The sequence below is a fragment of the Poromitra crassiceps genome (genome assembly GCF_964638095.1).
Source record: "Poromitra crassiceps genome assembly, chromosome: 23".
NCBI classification, from domain to species: Eukaryota; Metazoa; Chordata; class Actinopteri; order Beryciformes; family Melamphaidae; genus Poromitra; species Poromitra crassiceps.
The window spans coordinates 19,579,460-19,601,345 of record NC_139639.1 but is presented as its reverse complement, the minus strand read 5'-3'; the positions used below and the strand labels follow the sequence as shown (position 1 = coordinate 19,601,345).

At 43.7% G+C, this 21,886-nt stretch overlaps 2 protein-coding genes and 1 pseudogene across 4 annotated transcripts; all 3 read left to right on the top strand.

The window, feature by feature from the left end:
* The first annotated feature begins 390 nt into the window (after positions 1 to 390).
* On the top strand, positions 391 to 6,549 carry LOC310796895 (granulocyte-macrophage colony-stimulating factor receptor subunit alpha-like). Of its 2 annotated transcripts, XM_083659138.1 has the most exons (10): positions 391 to 489; positions 1,008 to 1,087; positions 1,269 to 1,315; positions 2,034 to 2,206; positions 2,677 to 2,858; positions 3,136 to 3,269; positions 3,540 to 3,693; positions 3,871 to 3,991; positions 4,913 to 4,994; positions 5,374 to 6,549. In XM_083659138.1, exons 2-10 carry the CDS (start codon positions 1,015 to 1,017, stop codon positions 5,461 to 5,463), a joined length of 1,056 nt encoding a protein of 351 aa, XP_083515264.1. In that variant the 5' UTR covers positions 391 to 489; positions 1,008 to 1,014; the 3' UTR covers positions 5,464 to 6,549. The 2 variants fall into 2 exon arrangements, with proteins under 2 accessions (XP_083515264.1, XP_083515265.1); XM_083659139.1 differs by lacking the exon at positions 3,871 to 3,991.
* Positions 6,550 to 6,800: 251 nt separating this feature from the next.
* Positions 6,801 to 17,374, top strand: LOC310796813 (ankyrin repeat domain-containing protein 12-like; the record flags this gene model as incomplete). The annotated part of the gene is made up of 8 exons (XM_083659046.1): positions 6,801 to 6,852; positions 7,985 to 8,122; positions 8,391 to 8,594; positions 9,199 to 9,341; positions 10,814 to 10,961; positions 11,425 to 11,655; positions 14,091 to 14,175; positions 17,350 to 17,374. The coding sequence occupies 8 exons, from the start codon at positions 6,801 to 6,803 to the stop codon at positions 17,372 to 17,374; spliced, it is 1,026 nt and encodes a 341-aa protein (XP_083515172.1).
* A 1,329-nt stretch (positions 17,375 to 18,703) lies between these two features.
* Positions 18,704 to 19,264, top strand: LOC310796812 (tumor protein D54 pseudogene; annotated as a pseudogene). Its single transcript has one exon. The product of its transcript is annotated as a tumor protein D54 pseudogene (transcript).
* Positions 19,265 to 21,886: the final 2,622 nt, after the last annotated feature.

Here is a 21,886-nt window from a genome sequence, read left to right as displayed (position 1 = left end):
TTCAGGAGCCCCACTTGGATTCCAGAGTCAAGGCTTACACAGATGTCCATGCAGTTTAGACCATGTTTAGCAGTGGCATTGTAGAATCTGGTTGAGAAATGCCATTCTCCCCATTCAAATCACTGGCTGCTTATATCATATATCATTTCATATCATGCATATATCCAAGATGTATTTGGAAGGAGGGAGTGGTGTGAGTTGAGTATGTGTGAGCGAAAGAGAGACCTATAGGTTTTCCGGCAGCGTTGTACTAGCCTGGGTAAACCCAGCCCCCACGTGACCTGCTCTCATAGTTCTCAGTCACTAGTGACTTCTGAGCAGGGTAAGCCTGAGAGCAGGTCACTGGGGGCTGGGTTTACCCAGGCTAGCTTACTACAGAATGTGTGACACCACGCTTTTCCTGCCCACAGAAATGTGTCATAGACTCATAGTCAACTGAGCCCAGACAGAGGGAGACAGACAGAGAGGGAGACAGTGACACCGCGGGAGGTAATTGTTTTTAATTGTCTCTTTACAACAATGCTATTATAATGTACAGGAACCTTTTATTTGAAATTGGATTCACAACAAAGCTTAGTCTAGACTATATCCACGCCACCGCCCACCGGCACCCATTTGTCAGTTTTGAGGGGATACCAAGTTGAGCAAAACTGTAGCCATGGATTAATTAATTTCTCTCTTTGATTTTTTTTTTTTGCTTGTGGAAAATGTAAAAGCGATTGTAAAGAGTGGATATTTAATTTTGAAAACTCACTGTTCATCTTGTAATAATAGAAAAGCTACATTTTGACCATTTACCCAAGCCCATAAGCTCTTACGTATTTGAGATGTTATAAGAAGGGGAAGTAAGAGAAGTCAGGCAGGAAATGACTGGCTGTGGAGCAGCTGCTGTACACGCCTATGACCATTTATGTTAAGTGTGATAAACCGCCTACCTAACACCTCTGTCGATGATGTATGTCTCGTGTGTGTGTGTGTGTGTGTGTGTGTGTACGCATGCTCCCTAGGTTGGCTATGCTCTATCCTGTCCATCTAACATTGTGGTTCAGTTGGCTGGTCCTGTGGGCCCACGGGAGTTCACAACATGGTGGGTGACTTTTGACCTTACAGAGTATGGCAGTGTGTGCAGGGGCATAGTGGATGGTAAACGCAGTTTAGAGATATGAAGTCATCATCGACATCGATGGACTGCCATAAGTGTGTGTGTGTGTGTCTTTGTGCATCCATGATGGTGTCTAATGTATGTGTCTCATCAATCTCACTTGCAGAAGCTCCTGATTCAGGTCTCTGTCGGGATGAAGACCTGTCCGATGACGTAAGTGTCACAATAGATTTGTACTCCTATTTTCATTCAGGAAAAATAAACACCTGTTCACTGTATAATTCAAGATTCCTGAAGGTGTGTAACAACGCATTATGTAATGACACTGCATTATGTAATAACGCGACAAAATGTAATACATTTCACTTCTTTATGTAATAACACCCACATTTTGTAATAATTTGCCACATTTTGTAATAAGCAGCCTGAACGCAATATGTAATATGGTACATTTTATTTTGTAATAAGCAGCCTGAACGCAATATGTAATACGGATACGGGACATTTCATTTTGTAATAAGCAGCCTGAACGCAATATGTAATACGGTACATTTCATTTTGTAATAAGCAGCCTGAACGCAATATGTAATACGGTACATTTCATTTTGTAATAAGCAGCCTGAACGCAATATGTAATACGGTACATTTCATTTTGTAATTATTACATTAAAAAAAAAAGTGCAACTCCTGCATTTTGTAATAACCACTGTGATATGTAATAATGTGTTACAGAATGTGGGGAAATCTATTACATATTGCATTCTGTTTGTTACAAAATGCAGCAGATTATTACAAAATGTCGATGTTTTTACATAATGAAGTTATTACATTTTGTTGTGTTATTACATAATGTAGTGTTATTACATATTGCATTGTTACAAAGGTGTCTGTCTCCTTCGTCTGAGTCTTTACGTCTCTGTCACTATTTCAGGGTATGGTGCAGAGGGGGAATTCTTCAGGACAGATGAAGCTTGTTCCTAAGGAGGCGGAAAAGCTGCTGGAGAAAGCAACCCTCTCCTGCCTCCTCTACCAAAAGAACACGCTCAACTGCTCCTGGGCAAACCACGGTGCCCCAAAAGAGAGGCAGTCTTCTGCCTATGTCATGTGAGCTCGGACCTGTTCCTAGTCATTTCTGTTGACGGCTGCATTGATAGTCTGTGTGAACATGAGCACCAAATGTGAAACCTGGAGCAGAAGCCTGGACAGTGAGCAAGATATTTTTGTGCATAATGTTTCTCTGCGCTTTTACACCCAAAGAGATTTACAAGACAGTGGCGCTGCCAGTTACAAACTATCTATAAAATGTACCATATTATGCCAAAAAGACAATCCTGGATACTGTCTCATTCAGCTTTTGAAAGTAAATCTTTATGAACATGCACATTGTAGTGACATCAGGCTTTCGGGGGCAGAACAAACTATTCTCCCTTGTTTATGACTATGGCAAACACTGATGCAGACTAAACTATCCAGGGGGGGAATCAAAGTTGAAAATCAGCAATATCCCCCCTCAAGATATATTTAAGAAATACAATCAATGAATTGAGTGTGCGTCTCTCTGTCTGTTCCTCTAGTACTTGTAGTAAGGACATGAGTGAGAAGAAACAGGTCAGTGTCTCAGAGGGAGGAGTTCAGTCCGTGGTTCTGTGTCAGGATTGCATCGATTACAACACGTCATCTGTGATCCTCCACGTCAATGTGTCTCTGCTCAACATGTGGACAGCCTACACCTACAGATACGACACTGGTGTCATAGGTAATAGCCTACCCAAAGACAAGCACTTTGTTGTCTATTTATGAATAGTACTACTTACTGTTATTTGTATACTGTATTTGGTATCACTTTATGTTGATAGTCCACTACTGACAATATTATAATAATGAGCCGCAGAAGCAATTCTATATGCAGGAATGTGATTCTCCCCAGCTGATAGTCATTAGATACTCAGTTGATGAAGTCTGTTGATTTGTGATGCCCCACGATGTGTGTGTGTGTATGTGTGCGTGTGCGTGTGCGTGTGTGTGTGACACAGAGGTCCTGCCTCCACCCCCTAACATCTCTGCAGTGGTTAGAGAGGGAGGCCTGTTGGTGATCTGGGATCAGCCCTACAGTCGTTCAACCAGCACCCCCACATGCTTTATGTACCAGCTGAACATCAGTGGCGAGGTACTGTGTGTGTGTGTGTGTGTGTGTGTGTGTGTGTGTGTGTGTGTGTGTGTGTGTGTGTGTGTGTGTGTGTGTGTGTGTGTGTGTGCGTGCGCGTGCGCGCGTGTGTCCGTGCGCGTATAGGTGTGTGTGTGTGTGTGTGTGTGTCTAACAAAACAAAGCAATGTCTGCATTTATCATCTTTTATCATGTCTATAACAATTTGATTTCCTATAACAATGCCTCAATTCCTCACATTTCCATCCATGTCGCTGAATCTTTTCAACCCAGGAGAGACTCAAGGAGGTGACGGGGCAGCTGAGTTATACAGAGCCGAACGCGGACCCAACACGCAGCTACAGAGTGAGGATGAGGACAAGGAAGGATCCCTCATGGTGCACCGGCTCTCTTCACTGGAGTGACTGGAGTGACTGGAGTCACACTCGTGAGTGCTGGAACTGATTCAACCAGAAGCTGGCGGCCAGTTTGTGTCACCTCCATCCACTGGCCCATTATAGGGACGAGTGGGGAAGCAATACATTAGCCGTTTTATATTTTGAAATACAGTAACCTCAGTAAGGTCTTTCTTTGTGTGTGTGTGTGTGTGTGTGTGTGTGTTTAGCAGCAACTGACTCTGAAACATCCCCCAAGGGTGAGTCACCCAACTGGCCGGTGATCGTCGCCACTTCACTTGGAATCCCCATGCTCCTCCTGGCTGTGCTGCTGCTGTTCAGGCTTCTGAAGTACATGCTACCTATTTCTCTCTTTCTCACTAAACTGAGTGACTGGTTGACTGACTGACACACACACCCATGCCTCTTTGTCAATTGACCTTTTTCACAGCAGCCATTTTGTGTCTAAAAGGCAGGGTAAACACAGGTCAGGTGTAACCAACATTAATGAGGGTTGCCAACCGTCGATCCATTTAGGTGTTCTAGAGCTGTGGTCACCTTGCCATTTGGACACAAAATGGCTCATATTTGGGAAGGTGGTCCTCGGAAATGTTTTAACAGTCAGAAGTGGGCCTTAAGTTACAAAAGGTTGAGAACCCCTGTGCTAGAGGTCGCCACTACTTCCTGTTTGCGGCTCATGACGTACACACTACACTTACTCACGCGACCGCAAGAGTTAACAGCCCGGAAAATATGTTGTCATTTTTTCTTGTGAGGATGGTCTACATCTGCATGAGTGCATGAGGAAGTGAGAGTGTAGGGACGGATGGAGGATGGTGTTTTTTGTTCTTTTTTTAACTGTGGGTGGCTGCAGAACAGCTCCCCCAAACTTCCTTCAAGTAGAAACAGAAACCGCTCATATGTGTTAACAACAGCCAAACAGTGGAAACACACAGCATGAAAGAAGACATCAAAGCACGTATAGAAAGCGTCTACTTGTTCTTTCTTTTACTGTTCTACTGCTTCTGTCAGCTCTCAGTTTGAGAATACATGAAATAATAAAATGTGTTTATGCCAGGTGGAAAGTAGCCAACAGCACTGTGAGTTTATTTCTTTAAGATGCATGTCGACATTCTTAGCTCATTGTGTGTGTGTGTGTGTGTGTGTGTGTGTGTGTGTGTGTGTGTGTGTGTGTGTGTGTGTGTGTGTGTGTGTGTGTGTGTGTGTGTGTGTGTGCGTGTGTGTGTGTGTGTGTGTGCATGTGTGTTTCAGGGTGTCTAAGATTCTGTTTCCTCCGATTCCTCGGCCCTCCCCCAAGTACAAAGATTTTCTGGAGAAAAATGACACATCTCAGGTAAATATGCAAAACGTGTGTGTGTCAGAAGAGCCATTGAATCAGTCATTCATCAGAGTTATATCATGGATAGTTTTACTGTGAATTACACTGGAATAGTAAAGTGGGATTGAGCTGGCAGGTTGAGGTTACATTATTACAAGGAGCAAAAAAGCCATATGTCACACACACACACACACACACACACACACACACCACACACACACACACACACACACACACACACACACACACACACACACACACACACACACACACACACACACACACACGCACACACACACACACACACACACACACACACACAATCACCCATCCAACCACAATGACTCACATGAGTGTTTAGTGTGATGTTCTTGTGTTCTTTGTGTGTTTCTAGTTTCTGCCTCCTGTCCAGCTGCCTAAATACGTGGAAGAGATCACAGAGGTGGAGGATGCAGAGCAAAGCCCCGAAAAGACATTTCAATAGCAGCACAGGACCGAAACTACTGAAGTCACATATTAATAGCTGTATCCACTGCCAGGCTGCCATATTAGAAAATCTCCATACAAGGCTATAATACAAAATGGGCAAAGGTGTGAATGGGTGGGCTTTTGTGCTTTTGTGTGTGAATAATATATATATATATATATATATATATATATATATATATATATATACTGTAAGATAGATGAATGATTGATTGAACTATATTGACACAGATTAATTTACTTATCTAAAAACTGCATTATCTCTCTTTATGAATTGCTGGAACCCAAAATATAATCAGACCTGCAACGATGATAACTCATTTCCAGGTTTTTAGGACTTATTCCTGCAGCACTCTATTGCCATTGCCAGAACATGCCCTCAAAATAGTGATAATAAATGTGTTCTTCACAAGCTTATAAAGAGTCAATGCAATGCACATATTGGTGATTATGTGCTTTGTTGGTGATTATGTTGCAGCCACCTGATCGTGTTTACATGGCCTGAAGGTGGCTAAATACTTTGCAATATTTGGGGGATATGCCTATTCAGGGTAAACACACAATGAATACCAAATCCTTACTATAGGCCTACTTGCATGACCTAAAGGGTACCTTTTAAGTTCCACCCCCCCTTCCTAAATGACAGTTTAACAAAACTGAGGGGAGAATTGTATCTTGTGTGCACAAATTGACTAAAATGTGCATGGTACAGTAAATTGTGGATTTAATATAACATTTGTCTTTCCCTAGCTGGGCTCTGTATACATGTACTGGAGGAAAAAGAAGATTGATCTCTGAAATGTAACGGAGGAAAAGTAGAACGTCTCACAGGATGTAAATGCTCAGTAAAGTGAAAGAAGCAGCTGATCCAAGACCTCAAAGAGATAAAACTACACTTTGACATAGATATTCTTAAATGACTCAGGAGATAAGTGTTATCAATATCTATTTGAGTAACCAAACTGATAGAGAGGACATGAGTTTCTTTTATTATTTATTTTTTGATATTGTAAATACGTTCTGGTCCACACTCCATACCAGTTGGTGGCAGTAATGCACAATTTCGTTGTTTGCCAACCGCCAATAAACCTCAAAAGAAGAAAAACGCTGTGTGTGTGTGTGTACTGTGTAGTGGTTAGCTGCTCCTTGGACCTTGAGCTTAGCAGGGACTTGTGTGTCCATGCTATGTCTCGCTGTGTGAAAATGTGCGGAGTCCAGCAGTTGAGAGCGTCGGTGAAGCAGGGACTAAGTGAGGCTGTTGAAGAGATATTTGGGCTGTTTGAAAGAACGATAGCAGAGTACGAAGTCTTCGTAGAAGAGATTGATCGCCAACGCATGCTCCTGGAAGATGTTCTTATGTCCCCTGAGATCCAGACCAACAAAGCAGGTTTGTGGAAGGCTTTTCCACATTACACTTAACGTTAACTTTACTACACTGATCTCAGTAAAGTGAGACATCACCGCTTTACATTATTTTACAAGCTGCTGCCTACATACCAACTCGGGCCTCGGCCTGTTGCCCAGCACCTTTCCCAAAGAAAAATAAGGGACCGCCCCCACCACGCAGCGGGGGGGGGGGGGGGGTTGCTTGATTTTTCTTCTTTTGGTTTCCTGCAGACTAGGCACGGGATATCTTGAATGCTTTTAACAATTAACTGAATTGAAAAGCTAAGTAGATAACTTTTCAGTTATAAACTCCTAAATAAATGGGTATATTTGAGGAAAATATATTAAGTAAAAAAAATAATTGCTTTCTCTGACACCGTTAACATTTTTTCTGTTAATGCATTAGTATATGATTAGTATTGAAGAATGCAATTTGCCAGATTGTTTGAGCATATAATATATCAGGGCCTATATTAAATAAAATGTTTATGTATTCGACTGTAAAACTCAACATTAATAAACAAATCATCACATACTGATAATAATGTAGCCTTAGAGCACCTCAGCAGCCAAGGTTTATATGGCAGTTAACAAGAAACTCAGTCCCGTGTGCTGTGATAGTAAATACATCCAGATAGGCAATCTAATAATTGGTCAGAGCGTGATTTCCCATCAGGGATTAAAAAGCTGTCATTACCGCATCAGCCTCAGGAGATGCTTGTCCTGATTTAAAGGAGAACTCCACCAAAAAACAACGCTGATTTATTTTGCAGATAATCTCACACATATCTGAAAACTGTAAACAGTTTTGCAGGCATTCATTTAGTTTGCCAGTTATTGAGAGATGATTTGAGTTAAGTTGTGGACCAGTGATGTCATATCATACTCCCACAGGAACCTTCTGGCAACACTGGCGTTTTCCAAATGCTTCCAAATTCATGTACACGGGGTTAGCAACCCCTCTTCCCCCCCATGATTTTCTGTGAGTGGGTAAATCGCTAATCCACTGTTCCACGGTATAAGTGTGTTGTCGCCCGGCATCCACTTCCCGTCACAGCTCACACATGTCTGTGTTTTGTAACAGCTGACTGACAGATGGCGTCTAAATGTTATGTTTCCTGCATTTGTTGTAGATGAAGATGGACCAGACAGGAAGAAGATGAAAAAGGAGGCTGGAGGCAAGAACTCACAGGGCAACCTTTTGTCTGGGTATCCTCTGTCAGAGCGCCAACAGATGGCTCTCCTAATGCAGATGACTGCCAACAGTCCAGGTCTGTATGCATGCCCTCTGACCTTAGCCACATCCTCAACATGACTGTTACTATATTTATTACTGTAGAGATGAGTCATGCCCTCTCACCTTATACATAACGCAATACTAGGGCGACAGACGCGTAGACATGTCTGACGCCGAATAATCTGTGTTCTCAGCTATATATATGCATACATTCCATATCAAAGACCCTTCTGCTTCTGTGACAAATCATTTAACGTTGCTTGCTCAAATAGTTTGTGTTTTGATTCTTTGTTTGCGTCCAGACTCGACTCCCAGCCACCCCTCGCAGACGACTCCTGTGCAGAAGAAAGTCCCCAGCAGCACTTCGTCCAGACAGAAGGACAAGGTCAACAAGAGGAACGAGCGAGGGGAGACTCCGCTTCACATGGCAGCCATCCGAGGACACGCCAAGCAGGTCAAGGAGCTCATAAGCCTTGGAGCTGACGTCAACGTCAAAGACTTTGCAGGTATGACACCCTGGATGCCAGTCATGCCATTAAACCAACTGTAATCATGTCTGCCATATCTGTAAACTATTATAACGGCTGTTTTGACAGCTGTTTATTTTAGACTTTAAATATTTGCCCGTGTCATATACTTTAGAGAGTGAGAAATTGGCACCAGCGGCTAGCTAAATGCTGGTAAATATTTGGTTGTTTGCTGGCCAAGCTGGCCAATCCTAGTAGTCACTTTGGTACTGTAGGTCACCAATTGTTCAGATGGTACTGAGGTAGACTGTTCCAAAAATCTATAGGTATCAGGTAAGTTAACACATTCTGTGCACATGTCGATACCCCAGTCTGCAAATATGATAGGGATGTTGAGAACTATAACTTCATTCTTTTTTGTTATTTATTCCATATACTGTATGTCTTTCTTCAATTTCTAGTATTCATTTGCTTCTGTAAATGCCCATTCCACATGGACCATTTAAGTTATCCTCAAAATCATCTTCAAACTTGAGAGAGTGACTGGTGAAATCTGGGAATAACTGGCCAATGTTGACTACAAAGTTTAAAAGTCTCATTGCTTGTGAAAGGTTTGCACTCACACCGTTTCTGCCCCCTGCAGGCTGGACACCTCTTCATGAAGCCTGTAATTTTGGCTACTATGATGTGGCCAAGGTTTTAATAGCAGCAGGTGCAGAAGTCAACAGCCAGGGTCTGGATGATGACACGCCTCTCCACGATGCTTCCAGCAGCGGGAATAGAGATGTAAGAGCTAGAGCTTAGCCTGAATAGAGATGTAAGAGCTAGAGCTTAGCCTGAACCTTGGTCTGCCAAAGTCATGTGGGTAATGTCGGAAGGTAAAGCACACACTTAATAACTCGGGGACCAGGGTTCCTGCACAGGTCCGGTCCGGCATGTATGGGAAAGTATGGACAAAATTTGCTAGTCTGTGTCTGCATCATAGACATAAATAATATGGACATATCTATCCCATTAAATTTCGTTTTCCTGGCGGAGTTCAAACGGTGGCCGTCACCATCTTGATTTTTTGTCAGCAGAGTGGGAGGGAATGGGTTTGAATCCTTCCGCACCTCACGTGAGATGGGAGTTTCCCAGAGCTGCAGCTCTGCCTGCTATTGTGTCTGTGATCGACAAGCTGCGTGATCACTGGACAGGCGATCTGTCAATCACCCCCTTTTCTATCATCTAGTTTACTCCAAACGTGCGAGTTATATATAAAAAAAAAAGACCCCCCCTACAGTTGTTATGAAAAGGTGAAATTAGCTATATAGACCAAAACCGTGTTTCGCCCCTAACTGGAAAGATGTTTAAAGTCCCTGGAAACCAGAAATATTTTTTTTAATTATTTAGCATTTTGAGTTCATCACATCACAGGAACCTATGTTAATAAGCCACCAGCCAAATTTGAACGATGATGAACGTCGCAAAGTATATGAATTTAGGTTTGACAGTCATGACAAAAGTCATGAGAATCAATTAGATTTTAGACTCTTTTCTCCCGCGGACTGTGTGGGCGTGTCCCCTGTGGTGCATGCAGCCAGGACTGCAGCTCCTCCGAGACAGAGAGAGAGAGAGGGAGGGAGAGAAACGGAGAGAGAGAGATGGAGAGAGAGAGATGGAGTGTGTGTGTGTGTGTGTGTGTGTGTGTGTGTGTGTGTGTGTGTGTGTGTGTGTGTGTGTGTGTGTGTGTGTGGTACAGCTCTGGCGGGAGGGAGACAGACAGACACTGAGCGAGCGCTCTGATTGGCCAAATCTTATGACGTGATAAGATCATTCAGTTTAGCACCGCTCTCTTCAATGAGGAAGTGGAAATCCAGACCTTGTAGAAAAGTGGCGATTTTGGGGCTTTTGGTTGAAAGTAATGTCTCCTACTTTCTGAGGCACACAATTACTCACATAAGACCCTACATTTAATAGTTAGAAGGTTTTTGTGGATTTTGGTTTCCAGGGACTTTAATCATGTTACAAAGTCAGGCATTTTAACATGGGTGGAATGCCTACTGCCCCCGATGCCTAGTGGCCATTCGAGGAACTACAGCTTTTCAATTAACTTCCGCATCCTCAGAGGGAAGGGGGTGGGCTTGCCCACTGATCTGCGCGTATGTATGTGTGTGTGTGTGTGGGGGGGGACTATTTGGATAAATAAGGGTGGTGAAATGGTGTTGTATTTTTTCAATCACTTAAAGACAAACTAACCACTCCTATGATTGATGTAGATTGTGAAGCTGCTACTACGTCATGGTGGTAATGCCTTCCAGGCCAACAAGCGTGGAGAGCGCCCAGTGGATGTGGCAGATTCCCAGGAGCTGGAACAGCTGTTGAAGGGAGAGGTGCCGCTCTCAGACCAAGAGGACAGCTCATCAGGTATGCAGTACAGGCTATAGTGTTTGGCTGACCTGCAGCTGATGGTTCACCTAGCCTACATATTAGCATGGCTATAGTGACCTGCAGCTGATGGTTAACCCACATACATATGTCATTTAGTGGACACTCCTACACACAGCACCACAAGTGCATACGTTTTCATGATAAGTGGCCTAGGTGGGGCCCAATCCAGAACCTGAACCTTAGCAGTGTATTAGGGCTATGCTCTACCTACTGAACTCTGGACTTTGCGTGTTTCTAGCTCCCCCCCTCCCCCCCCAAATCACCCCTGAACCTCTTCCCCTTGTATTATTGTATATTGTATTTTGCATTTCTACAGTATGTAATAATGTTAAGATGGAATAATCTGATCCCATCAGTGGTAAAAAAAGAAGAAGCTCAGGTTGAAAAGTACTGAAATTCTCCTTTAACTGGTTGTATATGTTTTTGTCTTTCTTGATAGATGCTCCACAGATGCTGGTCAGTGAAGAAAGGGTTCCCTGTGAGCAGCAGGAGTGGAGCCCCAGTCTGGACCAGAAGCACCCAGAGGTCCCACACACTAAAGAGGAACATGAGGGAGAGCAGCGTCAAGGGTCGGAGGAGGCTGATATGACCAAGTTCCCATTCACTCCTGTCCCTGTGAAGAGTGAAGATGATGATGACCAGATGAAAACAGAAGCTGATGGAGGAGACTGTGGAGTATCAGAACCAGCCAGACTCTTAGATCCAGCTGGTCATTTACAACCAACGAGTGATGACGAGCACCTCTCACACTGTTCTGAACCTGAGACTGAAGACAGTGATGACGATTGGAAGGAGAATAGGGAACCCCAGTCAGGTTTAAACTCACTGAAATCAAAAAAGAGACAGAGAGTTGAAGGACAAAGTTTGTCTGTCAGCAACAAATTCAGGAATACAAGTTTTCTGTCAAGAGCGTTGGTCAACCAGCGATTAAGTGCGGCTGTGGAAGAGATATTTGAGCTGTTTGAAAGAATGATAGCAGAGTGCGAGAAGGAAGTTTGTCATTCAAAAGAGGAAGATCATCAATACAAACTTATAGACGCTGTTTTTCAACCTCGACTAGAGTTACGCAGAGCAGGTTTGTACAATGAACATGCCATTCTTGCACCACTTTATACCATTTCTATCATTAACACCTAAGCTAGCATCATTATAGCCTTTATCATTACATGATTGATTGATTGATTGATTTTCTTTATTTAAGTGTCATGCTTCGAATGAAGCCCAGCCCACATGGGCTTACAGGACACTTTTACTGTTCATCATTTAAACAAACAATGATCAAAACATAAAACCAACAGAAACACCCAAAATACATACAGTAAAGTTGTACAGCATGAAAACCACCACCTGAACCTACTTAAAGAGCTGTGCTTGCCTTCTATTCCAGGCCCTAGAGATAAAGTTAGCAGTCTTAAATACCTCAGTCTTAAACAACCACTCCAACTTCTGGCCATCATCTGCCCAGAAGAGCTCAGGTCTTTGCTTTTGCATTTCGTCAAATAAGGAAATCCTCAAATCATCATATAAAGTACAATAAAACATGAAATGAAACTCATTTTCAACATCCTTTACATATTACATATTACATATTAAAAAGAAAGCTAGCTGGGTCAGCTCCTGGCCACTGGGTCCAGGAGCTGACCCAGTACAGGCCTTTCTCCATGTCAGGGCCTCAGTGGCTGTAGTTACATGAGATGTTTTTCTTTCTTCTTCTTTCATTCTGAATGAAATCATTCTGAAGGAAGATTCCCACACAAGTGTGTTTACATGAGCGCTAAATATCATGATCGCATTAAGATGTGTGTTTACATGCTCCACAGTATGTAATCAGAATAAAGGTTTCTGACATGCGCAAAACAACAAATCCAGCACGAGCTGACGTTTTGAAAAGATGGACCTGTGTCGGGCGCTTGGAGCTGTCATGCTTTGCTACTATTTTTTGTTATTAAGCAACAGTTTTATCAAAACACACTGTATGATGTGTGAGCCACATCACAGGTGTCAGAACTAGCCATGATGCCTCCTCCCCCAAGACCAAATCAGCGAGCATGCACAGAAACCGTTGGAAAGTAATCCGAAGGAGACAGTTCTTTACCCTTTGATCAGATTCTGAAAGGGTTATACCACCCCACTCAAACGGAATTAAATTTCATTCAGATCGGCCAGTTTATTCTGATCGAGGCGTTTATATGAGGCATTTTTATTCTAATTGGGCTGCTATTCTGATTACAAGTGGAATAAAAGTCTCCATGTAAATGCAGCTAGTGTTAAGATAGGCTTTACCACAGGTGTACTCCTGGGGTGGTGTGTCTTTAAGATGATCTGAATGTGCCTCTTAGATCTATTTCTATCTCCTGCCTTGGTGCCTGAAGATGGCCAGATCTGTCTCCTTCCAAAGTTGTGGCAACAAACAACACATTTATATGGGTTAGAGATGCTTCCCGTCTCTTCCTCCTGATTCTCTCTGCATTCTGAAGTGACTTGCGTGTAGCTTTTAGTGTGGTTCTAAGCTCATTTTTAGCAGAGCAGAGAACCGCTTCTGAAACGAGCTGCACCGCGTCTGGTGGAATCTCAAATATTGTCTAGACTGGCCACGATTAGCTCCGGCAGCCACATCGCAGCCAGCATGTGATGCAGCCACATCAGTGATTGGCCACATCACTTCCCATCTGTGGATGGCTTCCACCTTGGTGCTGATATTTTGTTCTCCCCCTCCTGGATGGCTATTGGCTAGTGCTGTGAACATCCTCCATGTCGATGTGCAAATTAGGCACGGCAAGAGATAATACCTATACATTGACCAACTTTTTATATTGTGGCAGCCGTGCCGATATCGTGGTGACGTGCCACAGATTAGCAGATGTATAGGAAAACTGCCTCTCTCTACGTTTCTCTGCTGAATGTGTGCAACTTCTCCTTCTCGTGTGTGTGTATGTGCAACAGAGCAAACGGGGAAGGGAGGGGCAGAGGGGGCTTGTTTGCTCCATTCTGTCTTCTATTGCGAATGGTGTTAATTTCTTGGACAGATATATAGAAAATATATAGACTCATTATAAAATGGTGCTCCAAACCTTTCTTTCTTTAATGTGTTTGTCTTCCCTCCAGACATCCAGCATCTGCTGGGCTATAAAGAAGAGTTTCCTCCTGAGCAGCAGGACTGGAGCCCGAGTCTGGACCAGGAGGACCCAGAGTCCCCAGACATTAAAGAGGAACAGGAGGAACTCTGGGTCTTGCAGGAGGGAGAGCAGCTTCAGGAGGACCCAGAGTCTCCAGACATTAAAGAGGAACAGGAGGAACTCTGGGTCTTCCAGGAGGGAGAGCAGCTTCAAAGGCTGGAGGAGGCCGATATCCCCAAGTTCCCATTCACTGCTGCCCCTGTGAAGAGTGAAGATGATGAAGAGAAACCTCAGTCCTCAGAGCTTCATCAAAGCCAAACTGACAAACCGAGCCAAACAGAGCCTCTAGCCAGCAGCTCAACTGAACAGGTGAAAGCAGAAGGTGATGGAGAGGGCTGTGCATTATCAGAATCAGCCAGGAACCTAGATCCAGCTAATGATTTGCAACCAACTAGTGATGGCAAGTCTTCAGACTCTTCTGAACCAGAGACTGAAGACAGTGATGGTGACTGGAAAGAGAGTTCTGAATCTGAGACTAAAGACAGTGATGATGACTGGAAAGAGAGTTCTGAACCTGAGACTAAAGACAGTGATGGTGACTCGAAAGAGAGTTCTAAATCTGAGACTAAAGACAGTGATGGTGACTCGAAAGAGAGTTCTGAATCTGAGACTAAAGACAGTGATGATGACTGGAAGGAGACTGGTGCACCAAAGTCAGGTTTAAACTCACTGAAAAGTAATAAGATCCTTGTAAACGATAAGAAATCTAACACAGGGAAAGGGAGCTTCCGTTGCTCAGAATGTGGTAAACGATTCAAACGCAATGGACATCTGAAGCAACACATGACCATTCATACTGGGAAAAAATGCTTTGATTGCTCAGTGTGTGGTAAAAAATTTGGACGCAGGGGAATTCTGCTGAGACACATGTCATGTCATTCAGAGAAGAAAGAGAAACCTTTTGACTGTAAATATTGTGGTAATAGATTTGCTTGTAAGGGTCATTTGGCAGAACACATGAGAATCCACACAGGAGAGAAACCCTATAGCTGCTCAGTGTGTGATAAAAGATTCCGTCATTGTTCAGACAAGGTTAGACACATGAGAACTCATACAGGGGAGAGACCTTTCAGCTGCTCAGTTTGTAACAACAGTTTTACTCGGCGAGGGATATTGGTCAAACACATGAGAACTCACACAGGGGAGAAACCGTACAGTTGCAGTGTCTGTGATCGAAGATTTGGTCGGAAAGGAATTCTGGATACCCACATGAGTACCCACACAAAAGTGAAACCGTACAATTGTAGTGGTTGCTGGAAAGGATTTAGTCAGAAGTCACTGCTCAAAACCCATAAGTGTTGTGGTGAGAGCAGCACTCATACATAGTTAGAGAATTTTAGCAAAATGCTTGGACCATCTGTGAAAAAATTTACTACCAATAGCTTTCTTCACCAATGTGTTCTTATAGGTGTCTAGAATCACCTCTCAATTAGTGCAAACCCAAATCCTCGTGGAAAATCCTGGAGAGCCAATCAAAGTTAAGGGCTTGGGTGAAAAATATGATAAAAATTAAAAGTCTAAAATGAACTTGTGGGGTGTCTAACTAGGGGTTTTCAGGGGTGCTGAATCCATTCCAAACATTATTTTTGAGTAAAAATGTCTCCCTGACCATATGATATTGGTATATTGGTTATTGTTATGTAAAGCACAGTGTATAATCACAATCATTTTCCACGAGGATTTGGGTTTGCACTAATTGAGAGGTGATTCTAGACACCTATAAGAACACATTGGTGAAGAAAGCTATTGGTAGTACATTTTTTCACAGATGGTCCAAGCATTTTGCTAAAATTCTCTAACTAACAGGGGAGACACCTTTCAGCTGCTCAGTTTGTAACAACAGTTTTACTCGGCGAGAGACATTGGTCAAACACATGAGAACTCACACAGGGGAGAAAATTCAGGAGGAAACCTAGAAGAGGCAAGAAGCTCCCGAACACTGACTTCACTAAAGCAAGACTTTTATTCAATAACAAAATGCAACGTTTCGGTCAACAGACCGTAATCTGGCAAATTCAGGAGTAAACCCAAATCCTTCTAGCCAGTGTTGTGGTTAGGGATGCTTAAAGTGCCTTTTTTTTTTTTACAACAATTTTTAGATTGAGTTGGGATCTTTATGTTTAAGTCAACATACTCAGTCATTGTGAATTTATTCTATAATTCAGCGTATACATGCTGAGTTAGTTTATGTAAACAACTTTTACAAATAAAGACTTTGATGGTGATGAGTTATCAAACTGCTTCAGTCTTCTCTCTGGCCTTAATAAGAATTAAGAATCAATTTAATTTAACACTTGTATCATCATAAAAGCAAATTAGTTCAAATTCTGAATTTTATGAACTAAATAAAACCAAGCACATTTTAATTACATGAAAGCAGATATATTGCGGCTGATATAAAAATGCCCCTCTTAGTCTTACCATTATCATGAAAGTAAATCAGTTAAAATTCTTACTTTTATTAACTAAATAAAACCAAGCCCATTTTGACATTTCAAATAAGTTTAGATTTTGCTAGACCCACTGATTACATGAAAGCTATTATAGTAGCTATTATTATAGTAAGCTATTTTATGGTTGATTGAAATGGTGACAGAAAAAAAGTGGTCCAATCATGGACATGGAAAAGTGATCAAACTGAGCCACTTGGGGCTCAGTTTGATAATGAAGAGATGCTTCATTATCTAATGCAGATGTGTCAATTAAGTTTATGGTTGTGGGCTTATGTTTAACTACTGAACTTTATTGAATTAAACATTAAAATATTGAATGAATTATGTGCTTCCGTTTCACTGTTGATTCTCTGATATACCACTAAAAAAAGAATACACAAAGAACAGGCACATGATCAATTACAACAGTTGTATAATATTTCCCCTGCTCTGAATGATCTCACCTTCCCATTGTCGACTGCAGCATGATAGCCGGACACTCTGAAGATCACCATGGTGATGAACTTGATCACTTCCTCCACAGTTTGAAAGCTTGCAGGGATGCCTGTTGGGGTCCCCATCAGCAACCATTTGTTTTCAATAGAGACTAGTATAGATATTTGCTGTTTACACACCATTATGCTACTGATTACAGCTGTTTACAACATGATACTAGAACATGAACTAAATTACCAGAGTTTTTGTTCCCCAAGAAGCAGTGTGTGTATATCTCTTTGATCCATGTCTGGAGCTCAGAGTCTTCCTGCACATCAGTGTCTGAGGGGTAATAAATAGTGCTCCACGATGGCCATCACAAACACATACACACCCCTCTCACTCCCCTTCTTTGCTTCCATGGCCGCCCCTACGGGAACATTTCCCCAATAGAATCGTTCCCCACCTGTTGGCGTTCTCACAAATAAATCTCACAAATACACCAGCCAAGTGTGAAGTAGATCGGACACAACACAACAGATGTTACTTGTGCGACTATTAAAACATTTGAAGGGGTTTCAAAACAAATGTCCTTATTAAACTTTGACACCAAGTAGTCTGTGATAAATAGCACAATATATTTAATTTGTTATAGTCAATATAATCCATAATACATTATGCTTATATATTGAATTTATTTATAGTATACTAGAAACCTCTAGGGTGGAGACTGGAGATGATGTGCCATGGGTGCAGTTATGGAAAGTTTGTATGATGTACAGGATTACAGCAGCTCCTTATAGACGATGTCTGTTATTCCCTCCTCATCACCTTCAATAAGTATGTTTGACTTGCTTTCCCTGGAGAAGGCTGTGTAGAGCTGGCCATGGGCAAACACTGGCTGATGGTACTGTAGTTGCCAACTCAGTCATTCTCTTGCCCTTTGTTGATGGTAAATGAGAAAGCCAATCTGATTGGGAACTGCCGTCTGACAAAGGTGAAGGGAAGCACATCATTTCTGTCATGGAGAGGAATTGTTGGCAGGAAGATCCTTTTACCTTGTTTGTCCCTACAGAAATCTCACATTCAACCACCTTGTCCATCTCCCTGCACCACCACTATCCGGGTGCCGTTCTTGAGAGTACGGTCAGGACCTGCTTGTAGGTTCCTCAGCAGCTCAGGGCACAGTGGTGCAGTGGTAGCACTGTCGCCTCACCTGGAGAAGGTCCTGAGTTTGATTCCCGCCTGGGATGCTGTGGGCGATGAGGGTGTGTCCCCCCATGTTGTCAGTGCCTACTGCCCAGGTGGGCTATTTTGTAAAAAGGGCCTTTCTGTGTGGAGTTTCTCCCTGTGCCCCCATGGGGTTCCTCCATACAACATCAGTATGGATCCCCACTAAAAAACATGCAGATACAACATTTGAAGATTGTCCCAGGTGCTGTATACACGAAAGCTACCCATGATGTCATCAGTGATGTCACTCAAGCAATGGTGGTGTCATCAGTGATGTCACCCGAGTGACATCATCAATGACATCATCAGCCTAAAAATGTAAAGTATGTTCTGTCACTAAACAGGAACATTCGAGGCACACTGAGCCAGTTTGCTGTTCATGCTTTCCGACAGTCAACCTCAAGTTTTAACAGAAGAGTTCCAGCTCTGCCAAATCGACACCATGGATCCCGCCAGCCAAGATATCAACCTGAACTCCCCTAACAACAGTCTTGGTGTGGTGCGTTCAGACAGCCTGTTGGACATGTCGGTGGAGGGGGCAGTAGGGAACTCGGTGAACCCTCTGCCCCCAGGCCTGACGGAAGAGGAGGCCGAGGAGCTTCGCACTGAACTCACCAGTGTGGAGGAGGAGATCGGCAGCTTGCGTCAGGTTTTGTATATCAAAAAGAAACATGCGGCGGAGCTGAGGAGGAAGCTAGGCCTCAGCCCGCTCACCGAGCTCCGACAGAACCTCACCAAGGGCTGGCAGGACGTCCAGACCTCCAACGCATACAAGAAGACTCAGGAGACTCTTTCCCAGGCAGGACAGAAGACCAGTGCAGCTCTCTCCACAGTGGGCACCGCCATCAGCAGAAGGCTGGGTGACATGAGGAACTCTGCACATTTCAAGTCATTTGAGGACAAAGTGGGAAACCTCAAGTATAAGGTCGTCGGAGCCAAAGGGAACAGGGAGGCCGTGGCCCCCACCCACACCATCCGCACTCAGGATGACCTGCCTTTCTGAGCACACCCCGCCTCCCCCCTTCTCATCTCTGCTGCCACCTTCCTCACGACCCGAGACTGTACCGTCATCGCCTCAACCCTGACCTTTGACCCCTTCACCTCACCGTCGATCACCCGCCCCCAAATTGATTAAAAAAACACAGGATAATAAGATGTAAATATCCCTTGTGCAAGCACTTACTAGAGAGTCTTTTGATGGTATCTGCAACACTGAAGTGGCTAATGATGGAATTTGACACAGAGGGGCGAGGGTTAAAAGAGTCATTGGAGTCATCAGGTGGTAACCCCCCTTCACCGGCGTTTCGACGACAAAACCACTACACCTCTAGAGGGCTCGTCGGCAACACCTGGCGTCCCAGGTGTGCCCTCCTCTGCTTTCAACCCTCCCCTCTGTGTCGTCTCCCACAGTTTATCAGCAGCACCGGGCAACAGCTTCCGTGCCAACTCCAACTCCTCCATGACAGTGGTATTGATGCACTGCAAACTTTGGTTTACATCCCGTTGCTGTGCTTCACTCGACTGATTTGACCTTGCCTTCGCAGATGTATGACAGTCAGAAGGGTGTAGTCAACGCGAGGCCTCTGTCCCTCCTCCCTCCAACACGGAAGCCTGTGGGCAACAGCCTCCGTGCCCGAGTCAGACTCCTCCATGACACCATTCTCCCTCAAACACCGAAGCTTGTGGCCCGCCGCTGCGATTCCTGTGGTGCTCTCTTGCACTGTGCTCGTGTTGCTCATAGTCGTTTCCGGTCCAAAGTCTATTACCGCGATATCAGCTGATGAGTCCTCTTCCGCCCCCACTCTCGCAGACTCTGAGGGTATTCTCTTATATTTACTTTTCGTAGCTAAAGCGGGTGTTTCCAACGTGCTGAAAAGCCTGGGAAACTACAGCCATGGGAAGCTAACCCATGCCTGTCCCGGTGGGGTCTGTTCCCTCCTGTCAGCTGTCTCTCCATGCCACCGCAAGGACTTTCCCCTGTCGCCAGCTGAACTTTCTCAGCAGTCACTGGACAAATCCAGAACATCAGATTAAAAAAACACAGGATAATAAGATGTAAATATCCCTTGTGCAAGCACTTACTAGAGAGTCTTTTGATGGTATCTGCAACACTGAAGTGGCTAATGATGGAATTTGACACAGAGGGGCGAGGGTTAAAAGAGTCATTGGAGTCATCAGGTGGTAACCCCCCTTCACCGGCGTTTCGACGACAAAACCACTATACCTCTAGAGGGCTCGTCGGCAACACCTGGCGTCCCAGGTGTGCCCTCCTCTGCTTTCAACCCTCCCCTCTGGTCAAGGTCAAGGTCTATAATGACAAAGTTGAAGCGAGTGGGATGAGGTCCCACGGTCTCCAGATCATCCTCCTTGCTGTTGGGGTTTTTGTTGAATAAACCTGAATGATTTCTAGACCTTACCTGCCGGCCGCTCCGTCACCACGCCGCTCTCTGCATCCATTTCCTCCCCCTGGAAGATCCCCGTCCAATCAGCCGACAGTCTGGCCTCCTGCGCCTCCTTTAGACGCCCAGGCTCATTATAGACACTGCTACAGTAACCCTGCAATGCATCTTGGGTCATGACTATTATCTGGAGATCTAGTGTAAATAATGGATTTGATTTGATAGGGTGGAGGGAGGGAGTATGAACAAGAGAGTGGTCTCCATCTTGATGGGCTACTTCAACTAAATCTCCAACCCAAATATGAAAAGCCTGACATCTAGTGAGCATGCTACTGAAATGGCTGTCTGCTGGTCTTTGGTACCAAGTGATGTCACCACTAGTTGTATTCTGTAGAAGATGACATCACTTGGCGCCAGATGGCCATTTCAGTGGGCAGGGGGAACGAGGTTAGCGGTTCAACCGGGGAACAGGACCCAGCGCATCTCAACTTCCTACTAGATCGACTACCGCTTCGCGCATGATGATATCTCAACTGTACAAAACAAAACGTGCAAACACCTGAAAAACACCCCAGGATGTAAAAAATAAAATAAAAAAAACATTTTGTATTATGAAATATTTTACACTATTTTGTATTATAAAATATTTTACACTGCTTTGCAGAATGTTTTTACATAACTTTTATCTATTATGTATAAATATATGAATAAGCTATATTGTAACCGATGCTGACTGGTAGTAATCGGGTTGGCAGATACAAAAAAAAGGGGGAGGTGGAACCAGGGTGTGAAATACAGGGAGTCTCCGGGGGTCCAAGACCCCTTGATTGACAGTTGACAGACACCCCCTGAAAGCCTCAACAGCAAAAATGTAGAATTGTAATCTTCTTTATCTAAAATTTAGTAAGTGGGTTCTGTCCGTCTGTTTCTCTGTCTGCAATTTTTGTCCCACAGTGACACGCTGATGTCACTGATGACATCATCCATCGATGATGTCATCAGTGATGGTCACTCGAGCAATTGCGATATCACAATGTCTATGACATCACATGCAAAGTTGAGCAAATTGTGCGCTGAGTGATGTCACTCGAGCACTCCATGATGTGATCAGTGATGGTAGTAGAAGAGAAGTCATGAAGTCGGAGCAGAAGTTGCTGGTAAACTGATAAAACGGAATCAAATAATGTAACATTGATCGGGACATCCATTTTCAATGTTTTAAAAAG